This window comes from Aptenodytes forsteri, unplaced genomic scaffold (assembly GCF_000699145.1).
Source record: "Aptenodytes forsteri isolate BGI_AS27 unplaced genomic scaffold, ASM69914v1 Scaffold268, whole genome shotgun sequence".
NCBI classification, from domain to species: Eukaryota; Metazoa; Chordata; class Aves; order Sphenisciformes; family Spheniscidae; genus Aptenodytes; species Aptenodytes forsteri.
The window spans coordinates 127433-151463 of record NW_008794233.1 but is presented as its reverse complement, the minus strand read 5'-3'; the positions used below and the strand labels follow the sequence as shown (position 1 = coordinate 151463).

Genomic DNA, 24031 nt, shown 5'->3' with positions numbered 1-24031 from the left:
CCCCAATGCCACTGAAGCAAAGGTTTTTATGTCTGAAATACATATGACTGGCAAAGCACAGCCCACATCACAAGCCTGTTGAGCTCAGAAGGTCAGCGTTGGCATCTGTCTTCATTCAACTGCTGTGACATGGAAGGATCAAACAAATAGGTTGTTCTGAGGTTGCAGCAATGAATGAAGCTACAGGCTGGCAAACTTGTCACAGAGGACATCTTACGGTGCTCAGAACTGTTTTGGGGGTTTCTGGCGATCTTTGACATCAGTTGCTACTGGGCTATAAAATATCTTACAGGTGATATAAGGAGGTAAATAAAACAGAATAAACACCATTGGACTCTCCTGGCATCTGAGTCCCACCATGCTCCAAACTGTCTAAAGAGAATCAAAAGATCTGTTCGGTCCTCTCTTCCCCCCGTAGACTGTGAAAGAGCACTTCTTCACCCATTTTGAAATTTCTTTAAATACCGACTCTGGAAAAATTCAGAGACAAACCATGTACTTTCAATGCAGTTTATTGAAGGCGCAGTGAAAAGCTGGGAAGTTTGAGCAGTCAATGAAAGAAGCTCTGTTTATGTGAGTACAAGATGTCAACTCAGAAGATTTATGCACCAATAACTTCCCTTGGCATTTCAGGGGTGGGGATGGGGGGGTGAGCTCTTCTAAAAATCAGCACGCTTTGAACTAGCCACCCCTAACATGCAGAAGCAAATGAAAGTACTACGTATTCATCTGTAAGCAAATTCCACAAAAAGCCTATGGCTGCAGTGTAACTAGCAGGTGCTTTGAAAGTTGACATCGCCTTGTTTAAAATTTAAGCTGAAATTTGCAGCTCAGGGTTTCTTCTTTGACCAAAAGAAAAAAAAAAAAAAAAGAAAAAAAAAGGGAGCGTGCTCTTTGCAGTGCCTCCTGGGAAAGTTAAATCATCACTCTCTTTTCTGAAATGCTTTGGGAGGAGCTGGAAGAAAAAGAGGTGTCTTGTAAGGAAGAACATTGTTAATGAATCTGCTCGTTATGGGAAAAGCCAGAGAGAGAAGGCAGCGCAACAAGCAAACCCTTAAAGCTGTGATAATGTAGACAGTATAAACTCAGAGAAATAATACTGTGTTGAGCACCTGCTGGAGAAGCTTGCTAGATGTGTCTTTAGGGTTGGGGACTCTGAAAACATAACTTGGTGGGGTACATACTTGATGCTAATAAATGTGGGAATGGGCTTGGTGACAAATGTTGCTACTAGTGGGCAGAGAAACTATCCTGCATCATCTCAGTGGTAGGAACTGCACGTCTAAGCGTTGTCCTCCAACGTTGCTGGCTGTGCCACCTCCCCAGCTGATGGCCCTATGGAACAACGCACGGGTCCCTGACAACCCCATAGTTCCCCACCACGCCGTTGTTGCACCCCACAACTTCAGGGCTGTTTGCAACGACGACGGGAGAGCCCCCCAGCTGCCTGATGACGCAGCCTTGGTTTCCGAAGCTGACCACCCCACCAGCTTGGCAAGCCCCCATCCTAGCATTCAAGCTCCCGTTTCCCGTGCTGATGACGGTGCGGGCTGGGTACCCCCCGCTCCGGGAGCTGAATCCCCCATTTTTGCAGTTGACCCCTCCGGCTTGGCAATACACCTCTGGGACACACTGCTTAGCCACCGAGCTAATGACTCTCTTGGGGTGGATCCCAGCGCTCCGGGAGCTGAATCCTCCATTCTGGGAGCTGTGTCGTCCGGACCGTCTCCCCAGGGAGCCATAGCCACATGCAGCCCCGTTTGCAGCCAGCATCCCGCAGTCATCGGGGATATTGTAGCCACTGCTGACCACAGCTGCAAGACAGCCCACAGGATTAATTATTTAGAGAGGAAAACTGGAAGACTCCCACAAGGCAAGTTGTTTCATGAGTGACAGAACCGACCAAACCTGATTTCCTCTAGATTTGTCCAATGTATCTGAGCCTCTGCTCCTTCCAACTCCTCCCCCATGTCCCAACACACCCCCTCACAGATCCTCCCAGTTCCCACGTTGCTCATCTGGCCGGTGGCATATTCTTCCCCAGGTTGCCTGGCGGGTTTGCCAGGACAGCTCGCTGTTTCCTCCAAGAGCAGGAAAGGGTCATGAATTTGACCTCCCCCCCTCCATCCAAAAGCTGGGGTTGTGTTAAATTCAGAGGTATTTGAGATTTCTGGGACTAAACCTTCAACATCAGCCTGGGCCGAAATGGAAAAGGGAGGCAGAGGGAGCTGGGGCAGACAGATAATGCTACTCCATAAACTGCCTTCCCTAAAGTGATGAGCCCTCATGGCTGAAAATCTTCAGGTTACTTACACACGCTCACCGGGTTCCCCACACATATCCTGTTAGGGGAGAGAAGAGAAATGCATGTTATCCTCTTAACCAGCAGCATGCACATCTAGAAACCTGACGTTTCTCATAACTTCCAGCCATACGTCCAGCCCACTTAATTCCTTGTTGTAACACGTCTGACTATCCCTAGGACAGGAACTGTTTTTGCTGGCACAAGGGTGGCCTGTATGGCCTCCAGCCATCTCTCCAGCCCCAGTTTCTGTGAGCCTGGGAGGATCCTGGAGCTGCAAAATTCACTTGGGAGCTGGAATCATTCTGGCCTCTGATATACAGGAGAAAAGGGACAAGATCTCTGTCACCTACCTGCTCTCTTCACCCTCCAGTAGAGTCTTGTATGTTGCGATCTCAATATCCAGGGCCAGTTTGACATTCAGCAGCTCCTGGTAATCCCGCAGCATGCAAGCCAGCTCATATTTGGCCTTCTGGAGGGCATTCTGCAGCTCAACGTGCTTCTCCCGGGCATCTTTCAGGGCACAGTCCCCACGCTGCTCAACATCACAAATGGAGGTTTGCAGGCAGGAGACCTGTCAGAGAGGAGGATAACAGTGCAGGTGTCTTCAAGGCTTCGTTTCCTAATTCCTGGACAGTCTGGTTTTGGATTAATCCGCTCTTCCAATTGCAAAAAGAGAAAAAAACCACCAGTGTCCCTTCTCTCTATCCACTTTTCAACTATACACTTTCCAACTGCAGCCTAGAGCAGGTCTTAAATCTACTAAAGGCCAATGCGTCATCTTCCCTCATATCTGAGCTGTCCTCCAAGACATTGCCCTTTCTGGAAACATCACCTCTGGGCCTCTCCTACCTGCTTCTTCACGTTCTCCAGTTCACACTGCAGCTTCTGTATCATCCGGGTTAGCTCTGAAATCTCACACTTGTTGCTTTGCAGATCGTCGCAATACTTGCCTCTCTTATCCTGGAGCTCCTGAAACTGGAACCAAGAAACAAGACAATCGTCGTTTTTGACCTGCAGCCTGTTAAGTTGGCAGGCAGACACCCAGGTTGCTTCTTACTCACCCTGGTTTGGTAGAAAGCATCAACTTCTTCTTTGCTCTTCTGAGCTATTTCTTGGTACCAGCATTCAACGTTCTTGATGATGCTTTCCATGTCCAGGTCTCGGTTGTTGTCCATTTTCACGATGACCGAAGTGTCGCATAGCTGGCGATCTACCTGAGCTCGTTCCTACAGGTTGGGGAATGGCTTAGTCAGCTGTTAGCACTTCTCAGACTTTGTAGTGAAGGAAGGGCTGGGACAAAGAGCCACACTGCTGATGGATATAACAAGTCAAGAAATGTCCCTCAGGTTGGCTCAGCAGAAAATCCTCCCTGCTGGACGAGTTGCCACATGTCAGCTGCTGACCTACATGCTGACCTGCAGCAATTCTGCCCACATCAATGGCAAGGAATTTGAGTGACTTAACCCTTGGTATCCTGTCATCTTCAGCTGCTTTACTGATGTTAATGACAGGATTAAGCTGGGAGTTTCTGTAGCTCTAATCAGACAACTGCAATCCGGAGTAACTAGACAGACGCATCTCTTTTCTCAGGGGTAGAGTTAGGACACAGCTAATTCATACCTGGAGCTGCTTTAAGAAAGGGGGAACCACCCTATTTCCAGCATAATCATGTTAATATTATATCAACCTTGTACTTCCATGCTTTCAGGTATTCAGGGATTGGGACGAGACACGTCCAAGAGGGGTTTCAAGCTGTAGAAATTTGGAGCACCTGAAGGATGAGACAGCAGCACCAAACTCCTGGGAGGGACCAGAGAAACTCACCTCCTCAAACACACATTTCAGCAACTCCAACTGCCTTCTCAACAGATCCACCTTCACCTCCAGCTCTTCCTTGTTCAAAAAGATACAGTCTGCATCCTGAAAGACAGGAGACATGTTCCAGCCCAATCTCACTGAAAACATTGGAGAAACACACAGAAGACAGAGGCAGCGCCAATAAAACAGAAACATGTTTCAACAAGATTTCAAGAGCAGAAAGGTGTGAGTCAAGATGCCCTGGTGTCTCCTAAAGGAAAACAAAACCATTCCAACATGACTTACAGGGATTAGTTTACTAGTTTATTACTTAGGACCTAGCTACAAACTCAGAATTGACTAATGAGTATTTAAACATAATTTTTTAATATTGTTCAAATGAATTCTGCTTTTCTGATGTCCAAGAATAAAGGATGTGAAGAGACTGTCAGAAAATAACCAGCATCTTAGACACCGGGTATTCCAGTGTGACCTCTCCCATTCTGTCCCCCTTCCGCAAATACACCCTCCCATTACGCTTCAAGAATGTGCTTGGGGTAACAAAAGTATTGCTGTGGTGCTGATGATGTAAGCTTTGAGGATACATTATTTTTACTTTCTACTTGCATTTGCCTCTTTTTCTGACCCTGTGCCTCTTTACAGGCCTCCCTCCTGCTCATTATAACACTTTTGCCAGGCATTTGCTGACAATGCACTATTTCAGCCAAGCTTTACACCAAATAAACCTATTACAGGTATAATGATTGATGTATTTTGAGCTTCTCACCTTTTTGAGTGCCACAAACTCATTCTCCACAGTTGTGCGCCTGTTGATTTCCTCTTCATATCTGTTGGAAAAGGAGAAGAAAAGGGCTGAGCCAAGCAGTGCTATCAGACACACAGACATTAGCCATCAGGTATAAATCACAACCTTCGCTTGCTCAGAGGCTGCCATCGGGCACTGTAAGATCAGTGTCTGGAGACCAAACTCTAATGACCATCCCAAGATCAGAAGCTTCTTCATGAACAGCAACATTAACAATGCAAAGAGTTTGCAAGTGGGACAGAAGAACGTGACATCCCCAAAGGGGATGCACCACATGTCTGGGAGATGTTGCCTGAGATGAACCAGAGGAGAAGTGAAATGCCAACAGCTAGAGGAGACCTGAAGGTCCTTACTTGCACTTGAACTCCTCCACCAGCTGGCTTGTGGCACACTCTTCGCTGCTCAGTTTTTGCTTTTCACATAGCAAGCAGTCCAGGCGCTTCCGCAGGTCACAGATGTAATTCTCAAAGTACAGTTCAAGGTTTTTCCCTTTCTTTGGTAGGACGTATTGCTGGAGGAGGCCCCACTTGGTCTCCAGCACTTTGTTCTGCTGCTCCAGGAATCGGACCTGCAGGCCAAAAAATAGCAATTCTTCAAATAAAGAGATGAATGCAGTAACTCGACAACTGGTTTAACTGTCTGCTCTCACTGTGAAACTGCAGGTGTAAGAATAGGATTTTTTGAGAAGTGAGAGGTGATAAACCACAATGATCATAAAACCTGCCTTTATTTAGAAATTTAAAAGTCACATGCCTAAATTATTTAGAAATCTACAAGTCACAGATGTGACTTTTAGATGTCTAAAGGCAGATGTCTTAATCTGCCTTTCTCACCAATGAAGAGAAATAAAGCTCCTCTGGATGGTGCCTCTGATGTATTTTAGGATGAGGTTGAGTACCCGGAGGGTGGAACCTGTTTGTCTCTGTTTTTTCTACAAAGGGGTCCTAAGGTGACAGCTCAGACTTAGATATCTGAAGTTTAGGTGCCTGAATCAAGATTAACCCCCTTTGCCCTCAGGAATGTTTTTGGAACAGTCGCTGTATTTAAAGACAAAGAGGGAAAAAGGGTCTAATACAGGGCAGAAAGATGAGCCCGTCAGGGCTGTAACTTCTAGCTGAGCTAGAACAAGGATGCAGTGAGAAATCCAGCCTTGAACTGAGGCCATCCAGAGAGGAGACACCTGCAAGGAAGTCCAGTGCTACCGTGGCCACAATACAAACACCATCAAATACGGGGACCGGTATGTGGCTGAAATGAGCCCTTCCCCAGTACTGAAGATCTCACTCTGAACCAACATGGCTCTGTGGGAATCTGGACCCTTGCATGGACCCAGGCCAGTGAATCATGCCACGAGGTGGACTGGGGGTTTGGAGGAGGTTGGTTGTGTTTTATTTTTCTCAAAGAAGTGCAAGTACAGAGCAGGTTTGCACTCACCTTGTCGATGAAGCAGGCGAATTGGGTGTTGAGGGTCTTGATCTGTTCCTTCTCCTGACAGCGTATTTCATGTTCCAGCGGGTCGACCCCAACACAGAGGGGCTTCAGAAGCCGTTCGTCAATGCAGATACCTTGGATGCCATCAGCCTTGCGATCGGGGTAACCTCTCACAATACTATATCCCCTGGGGCCACAAAGGCCAACCCTTCCTCCAACATTACCGTAGCCTACGCCGCCGAAGCCGAACTCTCCAAAACATCCAGTACCGCAGACCCCGTTCACGTAGGAAATTCTCCTGTTTCCACCCAGGTTGCAGACGCTCCTGCTGCTATAGGCACCAGCTCCGCATCGGACAGGTTGGCAGGCAGAGGCGGCGTAGCTTCGACCACAAATCTCCGAAGCTGAACTGAAACCTCTTCGTCCCAGGACAGATCTCACTGTAGGCGCCTGTCTGCTCATCGTGGCTTATTTGAAGGTGGAATATGAAAGTTTAGGGGAAGCGCTTCTGCAGGAGAGGAACAGAGATCCCGCTGAAGTGACACAGTGATGCTACCCCTTATATACGTTTGGGAAGCTGGCCTTGATAGGATCAGGACATTAATTTAAAGTGCTTAAGGGTTTGGTTTGCCTGGCAGCAATAAATGCTCCTCAAAATGCAAAACAGCCCAGCAAATACTAACTACTGAGGAAATAAAAAGGAATCTAAAAGTGCTCTGTTTGCAAGTTGGCTTAGAATATATTACGGTTTGAAGTGTTCCCCTAACTTAGGCTAATTATAGTTTAGCAAACATTTTTGAAGAAACTCTTTGTGATTTGTTTGCAGTTTGTCGTTTGGGGTTTTGTGTCTCATGGGTTTTTGTGTATGATGGCATGTTTTGCAGGCTTGCACTTTGTGGGGGTAATTTCACAATCTCTCCTTTTTTCTCTCACCGGGCTTGTTTTGGGTGCGGAAAAGTAACCAAAAAAAAAAGAAAAAAGAAAGTCAACCATGGAAAAACACCATGGAAGTCGTGTTGTGATGGATAGATCATTTCTGTGCCTGAAACACTAGCACATTCACTGAGTTACGGGTCTGGATTCACATGCAAGGACTCAAAATGCCCCCCCAAAACATTCCCATGCAGCATTTCACGCTGGCCTTCTCTTACCACATGAAACACCACCAAAAGAGAGCAGGTTGCATCCAGGAACTGAGGCATATTTCAGTTTTCTTACTAGCTTTATGTTCTGTGCAGTCAGTGACATTTTCACTTGAGTAATGCTGCAAACTCTTAACCTGAAGTCCATTTGGCACGGTTAAACCTTTGGCCCTCGCTATCTTGGAGCTTCTACCAAGCTGGATGTTGGAGACCTTTTTGATTCATCTTCTGGTAGTCTCTACAGGGAACAAAGAAGGAACAGTAGCGCATTTCAGCCTGGTGAGATCCACCTCATTCAAGAAACAACAGCTAAGAGTTGGGTGACTTTGCCAGACACGTCCTTGACACTCAATGGAGTTACACCTCCTAGAGAGAGGCAACAGCCCCTGGGTCCGTGCTTAGGGGAACTGGGGTGATTCACTCTCCGCAGGCGCTGGTCTTTCTCCATCAACGGAGGAAGTCTTAATGAGTAGATTAGGCTGGACACCAGAGATGGCTTTGACTCACATTGGCAAGATGAATCTCTCTCTCTCCTAATCACCAGCCCAAGGAGGTGAGACAGTGAACCTATCTGCCAGCTATCTCAGGGCCTTCTCCAAACTGGCATTTGGAAAGTCAAAACAATAGGGCTCTTTCAGCTCTTTGAGAGTAAAGTGTTTGGGAGAAAAAGAGACATTATAGTGCAAACAACTAAATGCCCTCAGCTCTTCCTAACTGAAGGGGAGCAATGCTTGGAGAAGTCTGCATGTTATACATACAACCTGGTAGTATCTAGAGACACCCGGTAGCTGTCTTCCCCCATCCTCATTAACCCCCTCCAAAAACATTTTCCAAGAGGTAGGATCAGGTGGTGCAAATCATAAAAACAGTGCTAAACCGCCTTAAAACATTAAACCTTCTAATACCAAGTTCTTAAAAAGAAGACATGCACACCGAAACCATAGGACGTGACTGCAGCACCGCGGTTCACAAGGCTATTAATTGAACGTGTAATTGCCACTTATGTGAGTTTGAGGGGCTGGTGGTATAAATTAGTTGCATAAACTGATACTTTTGCCCTATACAAATGGGATAGTTCAACATATTTACAGCATGACTCTCAGATTACACCTTTGTTTATAGTATTTTAGGCTCACAGTTTATACTGGGTTGCCAGCACATTTGCCAATATCAGTTAAAACAAATATTAGAGACTTCAAGCTAAAGCTTGTAACTTCCCAGATCCTTTAAGTTCTAAACAAAGATTTATCAGAAGCGAAATGCATGTTTGAATCCAAAAAAGAGTACAAAAGCCAATTGTTACGAGCTCTATATAGGAAGACTGCACCCTGGACCAGAAGTCAGACTGAAGGCTGGTGTGCCACTGCTCCCTTTCTGCACCCCATTATACACGTCGGCTGTGTGGGAGACACCTGGAACATATCATAGACTGCAATTAAACGTCTGTGAACCAACTGTGCTGCAGCAGCCCCAGTTCCAAAATGCCTCACCAGAGCCACTGGCTTCCTGATAGGTAAGAGATTTTGGGCACAAGTTGCCCAGTATTGGGTAAAATTTCTGTGTTAGCCAAATCCCTGTTGTTGCTCCTGAATCCCGGTGAGAAGGCAGCTATGCAGAAGATTCACTTAATGTCTTTTAGGTCCTTCCAAGGAACAATGAGTGTTTTGCCTGTTGGTACCTAAGATCTCAGGAATCAACAATTTGTTATTGTGAGCATGGACATGGGAAATGGGAGAGTACTCTGAAGCAAAAATTGCATCTTTTTGACTCAAAAAAAAAAGGAGGGGAAGGACTGAAGAAGCAAAAAAGGAAAATATTTTGATGAGGGGTTGAATGAGTCATTCTGACAACTTGCAATCTCTCCCTTTGTCAGCATTCTTCTCCCTGAATGTGCTGCTGAAAGTGGAATTCATTATAAGAACATGTGAAGTTCACTAATTTGTTTGTTGCCTCTGGAGAAGAATCCGAACTAGCTCTTAAAATATGTTTTATGCGATAGTCTCAAAGAGCCATGCTCCATCTCTGTAATTATCCACAGCCCTAGAAAACTCATTGCATTCAGATAAGACAATGGCAATAACCTACCTGTGCTAACAGCATTTGATAGATGTAAGATGGGGTCATAACATGTATTTTTATACACACAGTTTCATGGACTGTATAGACTCTTGTCCACGTCATTCATGAGATGTTGAAGAATTGATTTGATTAGCGCAGCCTCATTCCCTTGTATCCTAAAGCCAAAGTTGTCCAAGGGAATTCAATCCAGTAATGTATTTTTTTTCCTCTCATTAGCCTACATCTGCCCTATGTTAGAAGTCGAGGCTGGGATTTTCAAAGGATGTTCTTCATAAAATTCATCAAACGCTGGGCCTGGGTGCACCTTCCTCCCTACTTCAGCCATCAAACTAGCCATGTATTCTAATTTCATCTTTGAGACTCCATCTATGGCTAATGGAAAGAGATAGGCATCTCCAGACGGTGATTCATCGCATCCTAAAATAGGCAGCTAAGACAGGTGGGAGGAATCCACCTCTGGAGGTACTTACCTCTCTTCTTATTGACTACCAGAGGCAGTCTAGACAACCAGACAACTAGACCAGGCGCCCCACTTCTGGATGGTTAAAGTTAGATGAAATTAGTCCCACCCTTTGGGCGCCAAATTTCTTTAGCACCTTTGAAGTCTTAATGAGAACACACAACATCACATGCTCTCTAGATTTGCTCAGTTCCTGATGTATGCATATATCATATCTATGCGGTGATTAGCGCCTGTAAAGCTGAGGCTTGCAACAAAGCAAAGGATTGTTTTGATCTTTTTCATGTTGATGTCTTCCTCCCACAGAATTGCACGGTGGAAATGAATGTGGGATGTATGGGAATCCAGGCCGCTGAATGGGAAGGCATCACGCTGCCTGTTAAAGCAAAAAGATCAGGAAAGGGAAAAAAAAATATTGCAGCTGTTATTAGGTTACAGCAACTTCCCTATAAATCTAGAGGGGCTCTTATCCCTTCCAGTTGAAGCTGTTTTCTTGGCCGGAAGAGATTCTCTGAGCCATACAGAAGGAATTGCCCATGGAAGTTGGGTCAGGTCCTCCTGGGAAGCATATTCAGCCGGCAGGAGATAAGCTCTTCCTTTTATAATGCTAAAGCCCGAGTGCCCAGGCCCACGTTTGATTTGTGCAGCTTTGTGATGTACTGCTGAATGTCTGATGAAACGCCCAGCTGATTCATGAGGCGCTGATGCTCAGAGAGGCTGGTCACAGGTTTACAGTAAAGCACTTGCTAAATTAACTTACCAGATCTGGAAATGATGGCAGGTGGGAGTTTGGAGGTGAGAAAGCAACACTAATTCTCTGTCATTTCCCTGACTTATTCTTCTCTTGCATAAAAAGTGACAGGATCATCCATTTTCAACGGGAACACCATAACCTTTATGACATACTTAAACCCCTCTTAATGAATATTTATGGCTGCTCAATTGTTCTTTTCCTGTCAAATCTTTCTTGTGGTTTTCTTCATTAAAGATTGTGACTGTTTTCTCTTGTGCTCCTCACATTTGATTGAGAAATAGCTTCCTATCACAGGAGAATTAGGGGGAAGAGAGAAAGCTCTTCCAGTTCTGAATCACGATAATTGCTTTGGATAGGAAAGACCTTCACTCTGGATCCCCCCTTTTGTAAAACATGTATCTGTCCAACTTGCCTCTATATGGTTCATTTCTTTGTTCTGCTCGTTGGCTTTCATCAGTTTAATCGCAAAACACTTCCGTCTTTGTGGTTGATTTACGTTCCTAATTTGTTGGCTTCTTCTTTTAATCTGCTCAAATGTACAATAAAATACCTCCGTTTGATCTGTTTTGAAATCCTAAACTGGTAGTTGTAGGATTTCTAAAATGATGCTGAAAAAAGCAACCAAGCACATTCCTGAGATTTTTTCCTGTAATGACCCTATTGCAGCAGATTTTGAGGAGGTATAAAATGTGTTTTATCGTCACACCTCTGTGGTAGACACGCTATAAAAATGCAAAGAGACTGAGATGACTTCGCTATGAATCTTAAAACACCCATTGAATAGCATTGGGTAGGAGCCAAATTTGGTGCAAATCAGCATAAATAAGCTGACTTTAAAAGGCTTCCATAATTTACACCAACCAAAGACTGGATCTATATGCCGCTCTCTGGGCAGCCCTGCCACCTCTGCTTAATTGTTAAGACTTCTAATCAGCAGACATGTCTTGTCCAATTTAGGAGCAGGGCATTTCTGTATTCTTGGGAAATACTAAAAACCAAGTGGCGACACATTCGTTCTCCATGCACTTTATTGGAAAAAGAGCAAAAAGCTTCAAGGTCTTGAGTCATCAAGATAGAAGTGAGGGTGCTGTAATTTATGCATATGTCAGGACACTAAGCAAGGAAGCTAATAGGAGTACAAGCGACGTAATTACTCTTTGCTGACTACAGAAAGTGAAATGTGGTTTTTTGAATTGAGATTTCCTTTATGACTTGCCTGCCTGCATATAGATGACCAAACTGCTCCAAGACAGTGAACAAAGAACATCACTGGAGCCCTGCCCCTCCTCTCCGTGACCCTGTGTGTCTCACCACTACAACTCCGCTGACTTGCGTCAGATAGACTTTGATGAAATGGTGAGTCCTAGAGAGCTCATTTCCAGAAACGCTTCCCAGAGCACTCTAGGGAAAGGATTCTGATTTAAATATCACAACTTCTTTCATAGATAGCAAAGGCTTAATCAGGAAAAAAAGAAGGCTGATGGGAAGCAGGAATTGAGTGATAATAAGATAAGTGCCCCAACACAACCACCAGCCCTTTAAAGAAAGAGCAGAAATCAAAAGGAGCATGTTTCAGTGCCCTTTTTTTGATGTGATCCCAGATGGAGTTTCTGTGATGTGGTCTGATGATGCTACAATGTGCTTGTACCCAATATGCCTCTTCCTCGTGTGTCAGGTGGAGTTGAGGCTGTTTTTACCACTGAAAGTGGAACAGGGCTTTCATTTTTCTACTTTAGGTCTTACGTCCTGGTTGTCCTGACTCTCACAGCTGAAGTTTAGATCCGGGTGTTCCGGGGGCATGGAGGTCCAGTTGAAATCCTCACCCCTGGCCAACACATCCCTTGTGGGTGAGCAGAGTTTCCCACACCCTTTGCAGCTCTGCAGCTCTCTCCACACCTCCCTGCAGTCCTACTGCAGAGTCCGCCAGTGCCCAGAGGGGCTGAGCTCTGGCACAAATGGCCCCCACCTCCAGCCCTAAATTCTTCACTCCTAGGGATGCAGTTGGGAGCACTAGGGATATACCGCCTGCCTACAGAGCTGGCAGCACTTCTGGAGGTGAATCCTCTGTGGCAGGCACCAGCGTCTTTGGGTAGGGATGCTCTCCCAGCGCTACAGGAGGACCTGCATCTTCTGGACTGTCCAGCAGATCCACATCCCAGGTCGGCTTCGCAGCCAGAGATGGTGTTGCAAGGGGTGGTGATCACTGTCATGGGAAAACACAAGCTGAATCACTCATGGGGAGGACGCAGCCTTCCTCCTCCCCATGCAAACCAGAACCAGATTGTTTAATGTTGTAAGGAAAATAGCTTACTTACACACTCTCACAGAGCTCCCAAAGCCTATCCTGAAGCAGAAGAAGGTCACAAGGTTATCCATCGTGTAACTAGCATTTCTAGCATTTTCCAGCCTCCTTGTCTCTGTTGAAGAGTCCCAAGGACTGAACACTGCCCACACATGGTTGTAGTGGTACCCACCTGCTCTCTTCACCCTCCAGTAGAGTCTTGTATGTTGCGATCTCAATATCCAGGGCCAGTTTGACATTCAGCAGCTCCCGGTAATCCCGCAGCATGCAAGCCAGCTCATCCTTGGCCTTCTGGAGGGCATTCTGCAGCTCAACGTGCTTCTCCCGGGCATCTTTCAGGGCACAGTCCCCACGCTGCTCAACATCACAAGCTGATGTCTGCAGAGAGGACACCTGTCAGGGGAGACACAAGAAGTCCTTATTGTTCCTGTCCTCTTTCTTGCCGTACTCAAAGAGAAATTTTCACTTCTTTTGACAGTCCCAAATTGGGAAATATTGAGGTTGGTTTTAGGAAAGCCAAATGTTTCCAAAATCAAATATCAATTCTGAAGTACTGCAGAAAGGCTGGACATGTCCCTGTACTGCCAGACTGTGTTTAAGCCTTGTTTGGAGGATACCAATACTTTGTTCTAATTGGAACTAATAATTAAGGTTTTCCATTACTTCCCGTTATAAACTATATAATGAATTAGATGGTGTGAAAATTATACCAGTTTGCATGGCTGCTGAATTACTGGTGAGTCATAATTCTACTCTACTTCTTGGATCCTTTGAACCTGTGTCAGAAGCATTGTCTCCTGCCAGAATTCTTGCTGGAGCAATTGTAGCAATTTTCCAAGTGGCTGTAGCTAATCCAACGATCTAATTTGGCACAATTAGTTCTTTGCAGTAATCAAAATAATCCAGCAGAAAACAGGCCAGCAGATAATTCTTCTTCCCTGCTCGGCACTGGTAAGATCTTCTCTAGGCCAATGGAACCCGTGTGAGGCAATGCTCTTCGATAAAGACAAAAGAGATGTAGAAAACATGACTTGGGATCTCACATCTAGGAGATCCAGTGAGTAAATATGATCCATCATACCTGCTTTTTCGTATTTTCAAGGTCACACTGCCTTCTCTGGATCACAAAACTCAGCTTTTCAATCTCTTGTTGGTGGGACTTCAGTTCATTGCGATGTCTCCCCTTTGCCTCCTCAAGCTCTTGATACTGATTGTAGGAAAAGAGAGAGGTGGCAATTAATACAGGCAGTGTGTGTAACACAGGAGCTTTGCTTCTGTTCCCAAAGTGAATTAAACTAGCTTTTGAAAAGTCCTCCTGACTTTGCAGCTCCTGAGACTTTCGGCAGCAAATGGAGCTTTCCTCCTGTAGCTTTCACTGTTAAACTCACCTACAACCTCCCCCATTCCTAGCGTGACTGAGTCCTGCCCCACTGCAGTGTATCTGTTTTGGGGATGTTCTCCTGACTTGGAGACCCCATCCAGTTTAGCAGAATGGAAAATTAGGTCCAGAAGTTACATAGCGAAGACAGAAAGAAAAAAATCACTGCCTTTCCACTACTGCTTTTGACAGTGAGAGAATTAAGGATATGTCGCTGGATGCTACAACTTACCCCAGTTCTGTACAACGCATCCAGCTCTGCCTTGCTTTTCTGAGCTATGTCCTCATACCAGCACTCAACGCTCCTGAGGATGCCCTCCATGTCCAGGCCTCGGCTGTTGTCCATTTTCACGACAACAGAAGTGGCACAGGGACTTCTCTCCAGCGCAGCAATTTCCTAGAAGCCATGTGAAGTGGTAGTAAGCTGTCCCTGGATTTCTTATCTCACACTCCAGTGGAAGTAACACCACCACTGAGAGCTTGTCCTGAGCTACAGTCCAGGAGTTGAGACTAGATTCGGTCACACATGCAGCTTGAGGGGTTTGTTTGGGGGTTTTTTGAGATCTCAAAGTCTTCCTTATCTGGGATTCCCATTGCCTCCCAAAGAGAGAGCTTGATGGATTGGTTTAATCAGGCCTAAATCAATGTAGACAAGGAGCGGCTGGTAGGAACAGCTGCCATCAAGCAAGGTTGGGACAGGAGCATCCACACCTGAGCAGAAACACATTTCAGGAAATCTCTCTCCTGCTTTAGGGTTTGCAGCTTTGCTTCCAGCTCTCTCTTGGTCAGATAGACACAGTCCACATCCTAAAAGAGTTCCCAAACATTTAGAAGTCAAAATAGTACCTACACGGAGATCTAAGGCAATTTCATTATATTTTTAGAGTAAGAAATTTTGTTTAGGAAATATAATTGGGAAGTTCAGATATCCCCTGAACAGCAACAGCTGAGGGGTCCCAAAAGCACATACAGTATCGCTGAGTTCTTGCTTGAAAAACATCATGATTTGGGCATTAGGACTAGCAAGCTGTCAGTTTAGAATGAAATATATTTTCTGTGCTAAAGGGCAGAGCTTTAATGCTCTCTGGCAATACTCTGCGACATGTTTTTCTGCATCCATACTTGTCCAATGACTTTTAACATTCTCAAGACCTGACCCTCGCCTTGCAAAGAGCAGATCAGAGGAAACTCCTTGGATGTCTGCATCCAACCCTTCCATTCATCCAAATTCCTTACCTTCTTCAGTAACACAAACTCGGTCTCGGCAGCTGTGTGTCTGTTCGTTTCCTGCTCGTATCTGTTGGGGAAGAGAAGAGACTGGTTACTGGGTTGTTCTGAGAATGGAGACCTTGTTTGTCTGGGTATTTAGGGGTCAGGGTGCTTTTGGACCTCAGCCTTTTGGGGCTCAGCTTTGTGGACCCCAGAGAGAAGTCTACTGATACGGACAAAAATAAAAGTCATGTTAGACAAGCTGTTTGAGCTCACGGCCCTGTGGATGGTTTCTGCTCAACTCACTTGCATCTGAACTCTTCAACAAGCTTCTCCGTGTCATTCAGCTCAGGCTCCATCTGCCCGCTCTCATGCAGCAGTGAGTCCAGCTGCCTCTGCAGGATGCAAATGAAGTTGTCGAAGACATGCTGGATGTTCTTCTGGGATGGCAGGACCTGCTTTTGGAGTAAGGCCCATTTGGTGGCCAATACCCTGTTCTGCTGCTCCAGATGCTGTACCTGCGTTCAGAAAGCAAAGCCACCTTCTTCAGGCACATGCTTAGATGCATTGTATGGGGACCAGATGAATGTGGGGGGGAACAAAGCATCTTCTCTTCTGAGTCAGTGCTCCAGGGGCTCATTGTGGTTTGAAGGGGATGAGAGGACAAAAGGGAGGCATTACGATCTTCATAATCCTGCAATCCTAGAGCAAACTGGACATGGGCATGCTGCTCTCCCGTTCTCCAAGGAAGCCCTAGACAGCACAGCCTTTGTGGCAGCTACAGAAACCATGGAATATTTAAATAGATCTGCATATCAATTGGCTGATAGTGGAAACCATCATTTATCGATAGGAGACAATGCAACTTTACAAGGTCTAGCTGCACAGAGAGAAGTCAACAGCGCAGAAGCTCAGTAAGATAATTTGGAGGAACAGCTCCCTTCCACTATTAATAATAAAAACAGATGCAGCTTATCAAAGCACATAAGCCAGATTAAAATAACTTTATCAGCTAGATCTGCACTTGCAGCTCATGGCACTGGAGTCATGCATGCTAAAACCAGCACAATGCTCATGTAATAGGATGAGAGAAGGAGAGGAATCAAAGACCTGAGCACAAAAAGGTTTCCTTCACACTTAAGACTCATCGTTCCTTTAAGTCTTGTCTCAGCTCTCACCTTGTCAATCAAAGAGGCAAACTGATTATTGAGGCTCTTCATCTGCTCTCTCTCCTGCTTTCAGACGTGCTGGATTTCAGGGTCGATCTTCACATCAAGAGGCTGCAGCAGGCTCTCATTGACATGCACTGCACGAATACCTTCACTTTTGCAGCTCCTGCTGTGGAAGCCTAACCCACGACTCCCACCTTCACTGTTGGCATGGATGCCCCTGCACCCCCAGCCTCCACAGACCCCCCTGTGCGAGGCTTCGGCCAGAAGAAATCCATTTACACCCATCTGTGTTTTGGAGGCTTTGGCTGCTGTGGCTCCAGGCTCCGTAACCTCTGCCAAATAGCACAGCAGAGGGGAAGGTGCTGCTTCGGCAGCGGCTCATGCCACTCACAGCAGAAGATGATGAGGAGAACTTTCTCCCATGAAAAGAACTTCCAGCTGACAGCTGCTGGCTCATGCTGGCAGACGTGATGGAGGGGAGGATGCTGGAGGACAGCAGAGCATGCAACTCAAAAAGGGGCCCCTCCGACACCCCTGAGCGCCTCCTTTATACGTATCTCAGAAGTGGGGCTTGGTTGATGCAGATGAATAATTTGGGATTTTCTTGGGGTTTGCCTTGCCTGGCAGCAATTCATAGGTTTAAATATGCAAAACAATGCGTAACACTGAACATTTGTGAAATCCTACTGAATTTTACTGTTTTAAAATCGCTTTGTTTGCATACTCAGCTTGGAGGATCCCATGGGCTGGGTTTTGTGAGGGTTCTTCTTTTGTTTTAGTTTGTCCTCCTTCCTTACATTAACTACAGTTTAGCAAATGTCCTTAAGAGTATCTTCCTCTGTCAAGGACAATCTGTAAAGGAATGTTCTGTTGAACAGCAAATTAGAAGTGATTTTTTCAGTATCTGTTCTTTTCATAGTCACTCCCTTCACAAAGGACAGTATGAGCCCACGAGGCACAGCCGAAGGCAGCCCAGTGCTTGGAAGCTGGGAACCACAGCGTGGACTGGACACGCAACTTTCCTCGCTGTGCTACAAGAGTGCAAAATACTTCTTTTTTATAAATAGCCCTCCACACACCATCCTCAGTTAAAGACCATAACTGACTGGGCAGGACTCATCTCCTCTAACTTTTGATGCTAGGTCTGTGCTGAGAGACTTACATGTCTGAGAGATTGCTCTCCAGAGAGCCTTCCTTGTCTTTCTTGAGTCCAAGAAAGTCTAAAGTGACCAGCTCAGACTCGGATGCCCAACTTTTAGAAGAATGAATTAGCGTAGCTGTATCTTCTCGTTAAGTTTTCAGCTCTGATTGTGTAGAACATCGAAAAATGAGACTCGCATGGAGAAGACGATAAATAGCCTAGAAAATAGGAAGCTCAGCCACAAGGCTGTTAACTGGATGCTTGTTAATCATTTAATTGGAAACAGTGGCAGGCTTGGCCTTGGTGGGCAGACTATGAATGCATCAGCAACCAGTATCTTGCAAAAATACCTTAATAATACAGCTGCTGTATGGCTACTCTCTGTTACTATCCTTTGTATTTGAGTTTGTAATTAAAACCCTTGGGATACCTCAAGGCAAATAAAAAAGATCTATTAGAGTTGCTTGACAGACGGGGAAGAAAAGGCTGATAAGTTTAATATATTTGCTGGGAGCCTCACAATACCTCAGAGATGGAGCCAAGATTACACCTCTGTCCTTGTGGCTTCTTGCCAAAGTCTCTTTCAAAACAGAAAGGTGAAGAGTTTCATTTCAGACGATTTGAAAGAAATGGTTTTCCCCTGCTGTTATGCCACACTAATCCTCAACTTTTTCAATAGGCTCAAACCTTGGTCAGGTTTTTTTTGGCAATTTGGCAAATTCCCAAGAAATTTGATAGTATTTCACTTGCTCATTTCTTTCCTTGCTTTTGCAGGGATTTTTTTTCTTTTTTCTTTCCGCTGGGCTCATTGGAGGGCTCTTTCACCACCTTTCGCAAGAAGGCTGACGAAAAACAAAACTGGCTACGAGAAACCTTGCTGGTATTCTGTCTCCAAGAGCAGCTGATGCCAAAGGTTTTCTTGTACCTCATTATTTGCAAATGTTCTGCACTGGAACAGCCTGCCCTTAGCCAAGCAAGAGAGATAATTGATGGTATGAAGTAGCTGGAAAGACAACTAGCTTAATTGCAGGTTCTTGACAGCACTATCAATTACACCTACACACAGAAGAGCAGGAATGATTGAAGTCCTGGGTGTCTCACTTGGCTGCTTAAATACAGGCAGAGTCCATGGCAATCCCAGCTGGAAGAGCAGGATTGGAGCCCAGGAGGAGGGCACTTGGCCTGGAGCTGCTCTGACTCGGTCTTCATTTTGTGCTTCCAGTTTGTCTCTCCTTGGTCTCCCACTGAACCCCCCTGCTGCATCTGCATGGCCCCGATGATGAGGTGCCGTGATGCTTGATGGTCCTCCTGCACCTTCTGAGCAGGGGTGGGTGATCTCACGGCACTCTGCCTGGCCCTGCTGCTAACAAGGAGAGTTTGACTCCTTTCAAGCAAGAAAGAGTTAGCTCAGAGTTTCTGTTTCCTTGCTGTGGTTAGAGCCTACAGGGTCATGGATGGTTTCAAAAGTTTTCCTCCCATAGATACACTTTGATAAGCAAAACTTCTGAACTTGGGTTTTCACACTCCCAGACATAGTGAAAGGTTCATCCATCCGGATCAGCCTCACCTCTGACTCTGAGTCTGGATGTTCCCTGATGACTCTGAATCCCCAAAAGGCAGATGATGCCACCTGATGCAACCCTTGGGCTCTTCTCAACTGCCCAGCTCAGGCTGTAGTTTAGAGGACCACAAGGTCAGCTCTGCCTTCCTCTCCCAACTTCATTTCATCCCACCCAACTTGCTGCAGGAGACAAAGTTTTTGTGTGTCGTTTGACAGCGGAGAGTCTCCAGGTTTAAAATACACGAGATCTTCTCCACTTGCTTCCATCCAGTTGATGGAACTCAGTGTATTCATGTCAGAGCAATTGTGTTTGCTGCAGCTTCCTTTCAGGAGAGGGAGGGGTGTATGTGTATGTGGGCACCACGGGAGTAGCTCCCAGGGTAATCACAGCTCATTAATTTACTTCTAATCACCAGGAATTTTGGAAAGAGGCCAAGCAATGAAGATAAGAGGCCCACAGTTTTCATGGTGCTACAACGTAGCCCTGACTAATTTCACAGCTTTTTGCCAAAGTACGTCAGGAGGGAACTTCTTGTTCTGGCCACATCTGTACAGCGAAGAGGGCTCAAGCCCAAAACTCCATCAGTCAGAGAGAGAGTGGGAGAGCCGGCGCGAAGACCAGTTCTACACCACTTTTTTCTCCCACTAGGTGGTGGTATCTAATGCATCTTGAGCCTCCCCGTCCACATGGCTTCTTGGTTGGGACCTTGGTGGTGACATGAGCCCGTTCACACATACCTCAACACTCAGAAACCTCTCAGGATACCACTAGCAAGAGCTAGCTCACAGCTGTAGAAGGCAATATTTAGAAGCCAGGACAGCATGGGACCAACAAGGTCCTCGGTCCTTGCGAGACGGTGAGGTGTCATATGGATTCGTACTCTGAGGCTGACTATGAGCCTGGGATGTTTTGTAAAATATGTGTGCATCCAGTAATGCACCTCTGGCAGAAAAACAACACTGAGAGGGTTACCACCAGCTTTAAGGACAACTGACCTACTGTCATCTTCTTCACCACCTTGGTGTCCTCCCCTCGTACCTGAAATCTTGCTCATCATGTCAGTGAGCCTCTGGGAGGCTCAAGCTGCGCCTAGGCACAGGGTGTCAGTAGACACCTTCTTTCAGTGTTACATCCTGAGCACGTTTACAGTGTTGTGGTGATATGCCCCAGGACATTAACTGACATTAATGGAAGGCCCCATCTTATGATCATCTTCTTCTTCTCATGACTTCAGCTCAGCCCCTGAACCTCAAAAATCAAAATGTCTCTGGGCACAGCCTTACGCCATCTGTCTTGCAGCATTTTTGATCAAAAAGGCATGGGCAATATCTAATTGACATATGCAACTTAGCGTTGAGTCAATGAAAAATCAGCAGTGGACATGTCGTGATACACATTGACATTGCACCTCTTTTAGCTACTTTCCACAATTTGCATGCGCTGTGGTGGTAGAAAGAAAATCATCCCAGCTGAAATCTCTATGGTTCAAAGGCCTGAAACTCAGCCTTGGTCTTAACGGAACCAAATACACAAGCTCCTTACAGATACTGGCCGGAGTTGGACCACATAGCTGCTGCAGGAAAGGAACCGCAATAATTAAGCATTTAAAAAATATTGTATTTGTAGACAACTGAAATCCTGGATGAGATTTTTCACTCCTACTTAAACAGGGATAATTTTATATGGCAGGAGGTGCCAGAACACTCATCTCCAGAAACTGGAGATATCATTATAGCTTAGCTGACAAGCAGAACGGGTTTTGATATACCCTTCCAAACCATTCCTTCACTAAATTAGCCCAGCACTTAAGGCTATGTACTAGCATTGTGTAAACAGTACTTAAACCAACTTAGTGGAAATGCTGATCAAGCCCCTTGTACGAGTTGGGGGTTAGCAATCTCTTTTCTAAGCTGGTCTCCCAGGCTCCTGTTATAGTCAACCGAAACAGATGGTTTGTCTGATCTCCAGCGGGTGGTTCATCCCGTACTAAGGTAGATGTACAAATTAGGTCTTTTGAATTGCCTCCAGAAGTGCCTGTTTCTCTCCGTCGTCTCTACCTCCTCCCTTTTCAACCTTTCACTCTACAAAACAGATCAGTAAAGAGCCCCCAGGCCTGACCACAGTGTTCATATTAATTCTTTATTTCTTCTGGTTAGAGATGAGAAGCTCTAGGCACCCTGTCTACATAATTTAACAGTGAAACTAAAGCCCAACAATAGTTGGTAGTGCGCAGCATTACCTTTCACAGCTTCCACTTTTTATTGTAAGAGGGAAGGCTTTGTCTTGATTGAAAAGTCTTACCTAATCTCTTAGATAAAAAATGGGGTTGTGATGATGCAGTTTATTTATCACTTGGATCCTGAAGAACTGAACCGTTTCAGTGAATGATGTAGAAGCAGCCCTTAACAGAGCGAATGAACTGTCTCGGCCGTTGGAGGGGAGCTCTACATGGCATTTTGCAAGCCAGGGTAGACTCACACCACCCACACGCTGAACCTGTGGGATGCGAGCCAGTGGAGATGAACACACAGGCTTATCTCAGCGGGGTTTGCTAACACAATCTCCAGATTTCACTACCACAGCTGACTGCTTCACAGCTTCCGTAGGGGCTTCTGCAGTTGATGAGGGCAGCGATAACCTAGTTTTGACTGAAATACAGTGTCTAGACCTCCCCACATGCAGGGTACTCATAACTGCTTCCAGACTATGCTATAAAGGTTTGATTTAGCCCTTTGTGACTCCCCATCAACCTTCTCTAGTTGTTTTCATGGCTCTACAGCCATTTGCAAATGGGTCTCCACAGTGGATTTCCCACCAAGCTGAGTATCTCGCTCCCCACTGGCCGCCATCCCCAGGAGTCTTCACAGTTGCATTTCTTTGAAAAATGGTTAAGAGGATCCTACCTTCCCTCCGACTGGGGAAGAGACATGAAATATTCTTGATGGGATTGTGACACTCCGGTTATCTAAGTGGAGTGTTGCTAAATTAAGGTGACACAGAAATTAAGGTGACACAGGCATTGAGCTTCTTGAACAAACTTTCCCGGTAATCTCAGCTGCTCTGCTCTTCATTAGAACTTATGATTGGACATAAAGGAGGTTCTGTGAGAAATTCGGAAAACATCTTGCTGCTTCTGCATGGAAGGGACCATTGAATAAGATGTTGGCCAAAAAAGGATTACTTGGGTACCTACCATCCAACTTTGATTTGGGACCCCAGGGGGAAAAATGGGACTAGAAGCAAGATAAGGAGACATTGTTGTTCATAGACTTTCTGCTCCTTTCTTTATCTGCAACTGCAATGCTAACAAAATCTACATGGACGATTCAGTCTGCCCCCAGGTTATTTAACAAGTGACTCCTGGAGGGAATGATGGAACTGAGATGTACCCACGTGTCCTGGCTGACTGGCTAAATTAGGCCAACAGGACTTGTCCCCGAAACCCATTTTCACAGCAGATGTTCAGCACTGCTGTGCCCCCCCAACAGACATTCTTTTATAAACACCTTCTTCCACTTTTTCACTAATTTTTCTTGAAGTTGGATCAGATCTCTATAAACTGGTTTATATATTTAAAGAGTTCTTTCAAAAATCTCATCGTACACGTCAGAGTCGTGCCCTCCCATAGACCAATACACACACAACAGATACAGGGTTTCAAGCTTTTAGTTGCCAAAGACAGAGGTCCCAAACAGCCCGAGTTGAAGTGCTCAGAGAAAGCCTAAGGAAACAAGAGCAACCATCACAATATTGTCATAAAACACTGCGTGGTTGGACAATTCAGGAGATGGCTGTGCAGGGAGAAGACAGCTCGGGATTATGTGCGACCCCTTCAGACTACCAGTGGACTCAGTGGTGGGCAGGAAAGCCCCCCCTTGCCTCCGATAGCGAAGGGAATACCTTCTTCCCATTCCACTGGCGGATTTTTGCATGCAAATATTACTTGTGGGAAGCATCTCCGGAAGAACCTGAGCCACCTCCATAGGCAGACCTGTAACCCTACCTTCAAAAAGACCACCCTCCCTCAGAGCTGCATTCTCCAGTCCCATCTCCAGGGCTGTACCTCCCACCTCCACGGCCCCGTCCTACATAACCCTGATCCCCTCCAGAGCTAGCCCCACCTCCAGAGCCATACCCTCCACTGCCAGAACTGCAGATACCACCAGAGCTCGATCCCCCACCTCCAGAGACAGGGCTTCCACCACCTCCAGAGATCGACCCTCTCCTACCAGAGCTGCTGCCACCACCACAGCTCAGCCCTCCGCTCAGAGGACTGCATCTGCCACTGCCAGAGCTGGATCCCCATCCTCCAGAGCTGTGGCCACCACCAGAGATGGAGCCTCCACTGCCTGAACTTCCTCCTCCTCCATACCCTGAGCCACCTCCTCCTCCTCCACAGATGGACCCACCATGGCCAGAGCTTGATCCTCCATGACCTGAGCTTCCTCCTCCTCCACCTCCCGAGATGGACCC

General features: G+C 46.0%; 2 protein-coding genes across 2 annotated transcripts in view; both read right to left on the bottom strand.

The window, feature by feature from the left end:
• Window positions 1-1335: 1335 nt before the first annotated feature.
• Window positions 1336-6884, bottom strand: LOC103904605 (keratin, type II cytoskeletal 4). Its single transcript, XM_009286102.1, has 9 exons — window positions 6363-6884; window positions 5282-5496; window positions 4890-4950; window positions 4130-4225; window positions 3367-3531; window positions 3155-3280; window positions 2656-2876; window positions 2314-2342; window positions 1336-1814 (listed from the first exon to the last, which is right to left on the bottom strand). Exons 1-9 carry the CDS (start codon window positions 6819-6821, stop codon window positions 1336-1338), a joined length of 1851 nt encoding a protein of 616 aa, XP_009284377.1. The 5' UTR covers window positions 6822-6884.
• A 5629-nt stretch (window positions 6885-12513) lies between these two features.
• The window catches only part of LOC103904595 (keratin, type II cytoskeletal 4-like), a 19942-nt gene continuing 8424 nt past the window's right edge, over window positions 12514-24031 (bottom strand). The window contains 8 exon segments of the mRNA XM_019473807.1: window positions 12514-12619; window positions 13269-13489; window positions 14178-14303; window positions 14707-14871; window positions 15186-15281; window positions 15711-15771; window positions 15990-16201; window positions 16862-17031. Coding sequence (XP_019329352.1) covers window positions 12514-12619; window positions 13269-13489; window positions 14178-14303; window positions 14707-14871; window positions 15186-15281; window positions 15711-15771; window positions 15990-16201; window positions 16862-17031 — 1157 coding nt within the window.

Bases quoted from the DNA above. Each gene is read 5' to 3' on its own strand.
- LOC103904605 (XM_009286102.1), bottom strand. From the start codon at position 6,821: ATGAGCAGACAGGCGCCTACAGTGAGATCTGTCCTGGGACGAAGAGGT. The intron at 5,497-6,362 runs GTGAGTGCAAAC...TTTGGCCTGCAG, and splicing joins TCGCCTGCTTCATCGACAAG to GTCCGATTCCTGGAGCAGCA. The intron at 2,877-3,154 runs GTAGGAGAGGCC...CCTCTCTGACAG, and splicing joins TGGAGAACGTGAAGAAGCAG to GTCTCCTGCCTGCAAACCTC.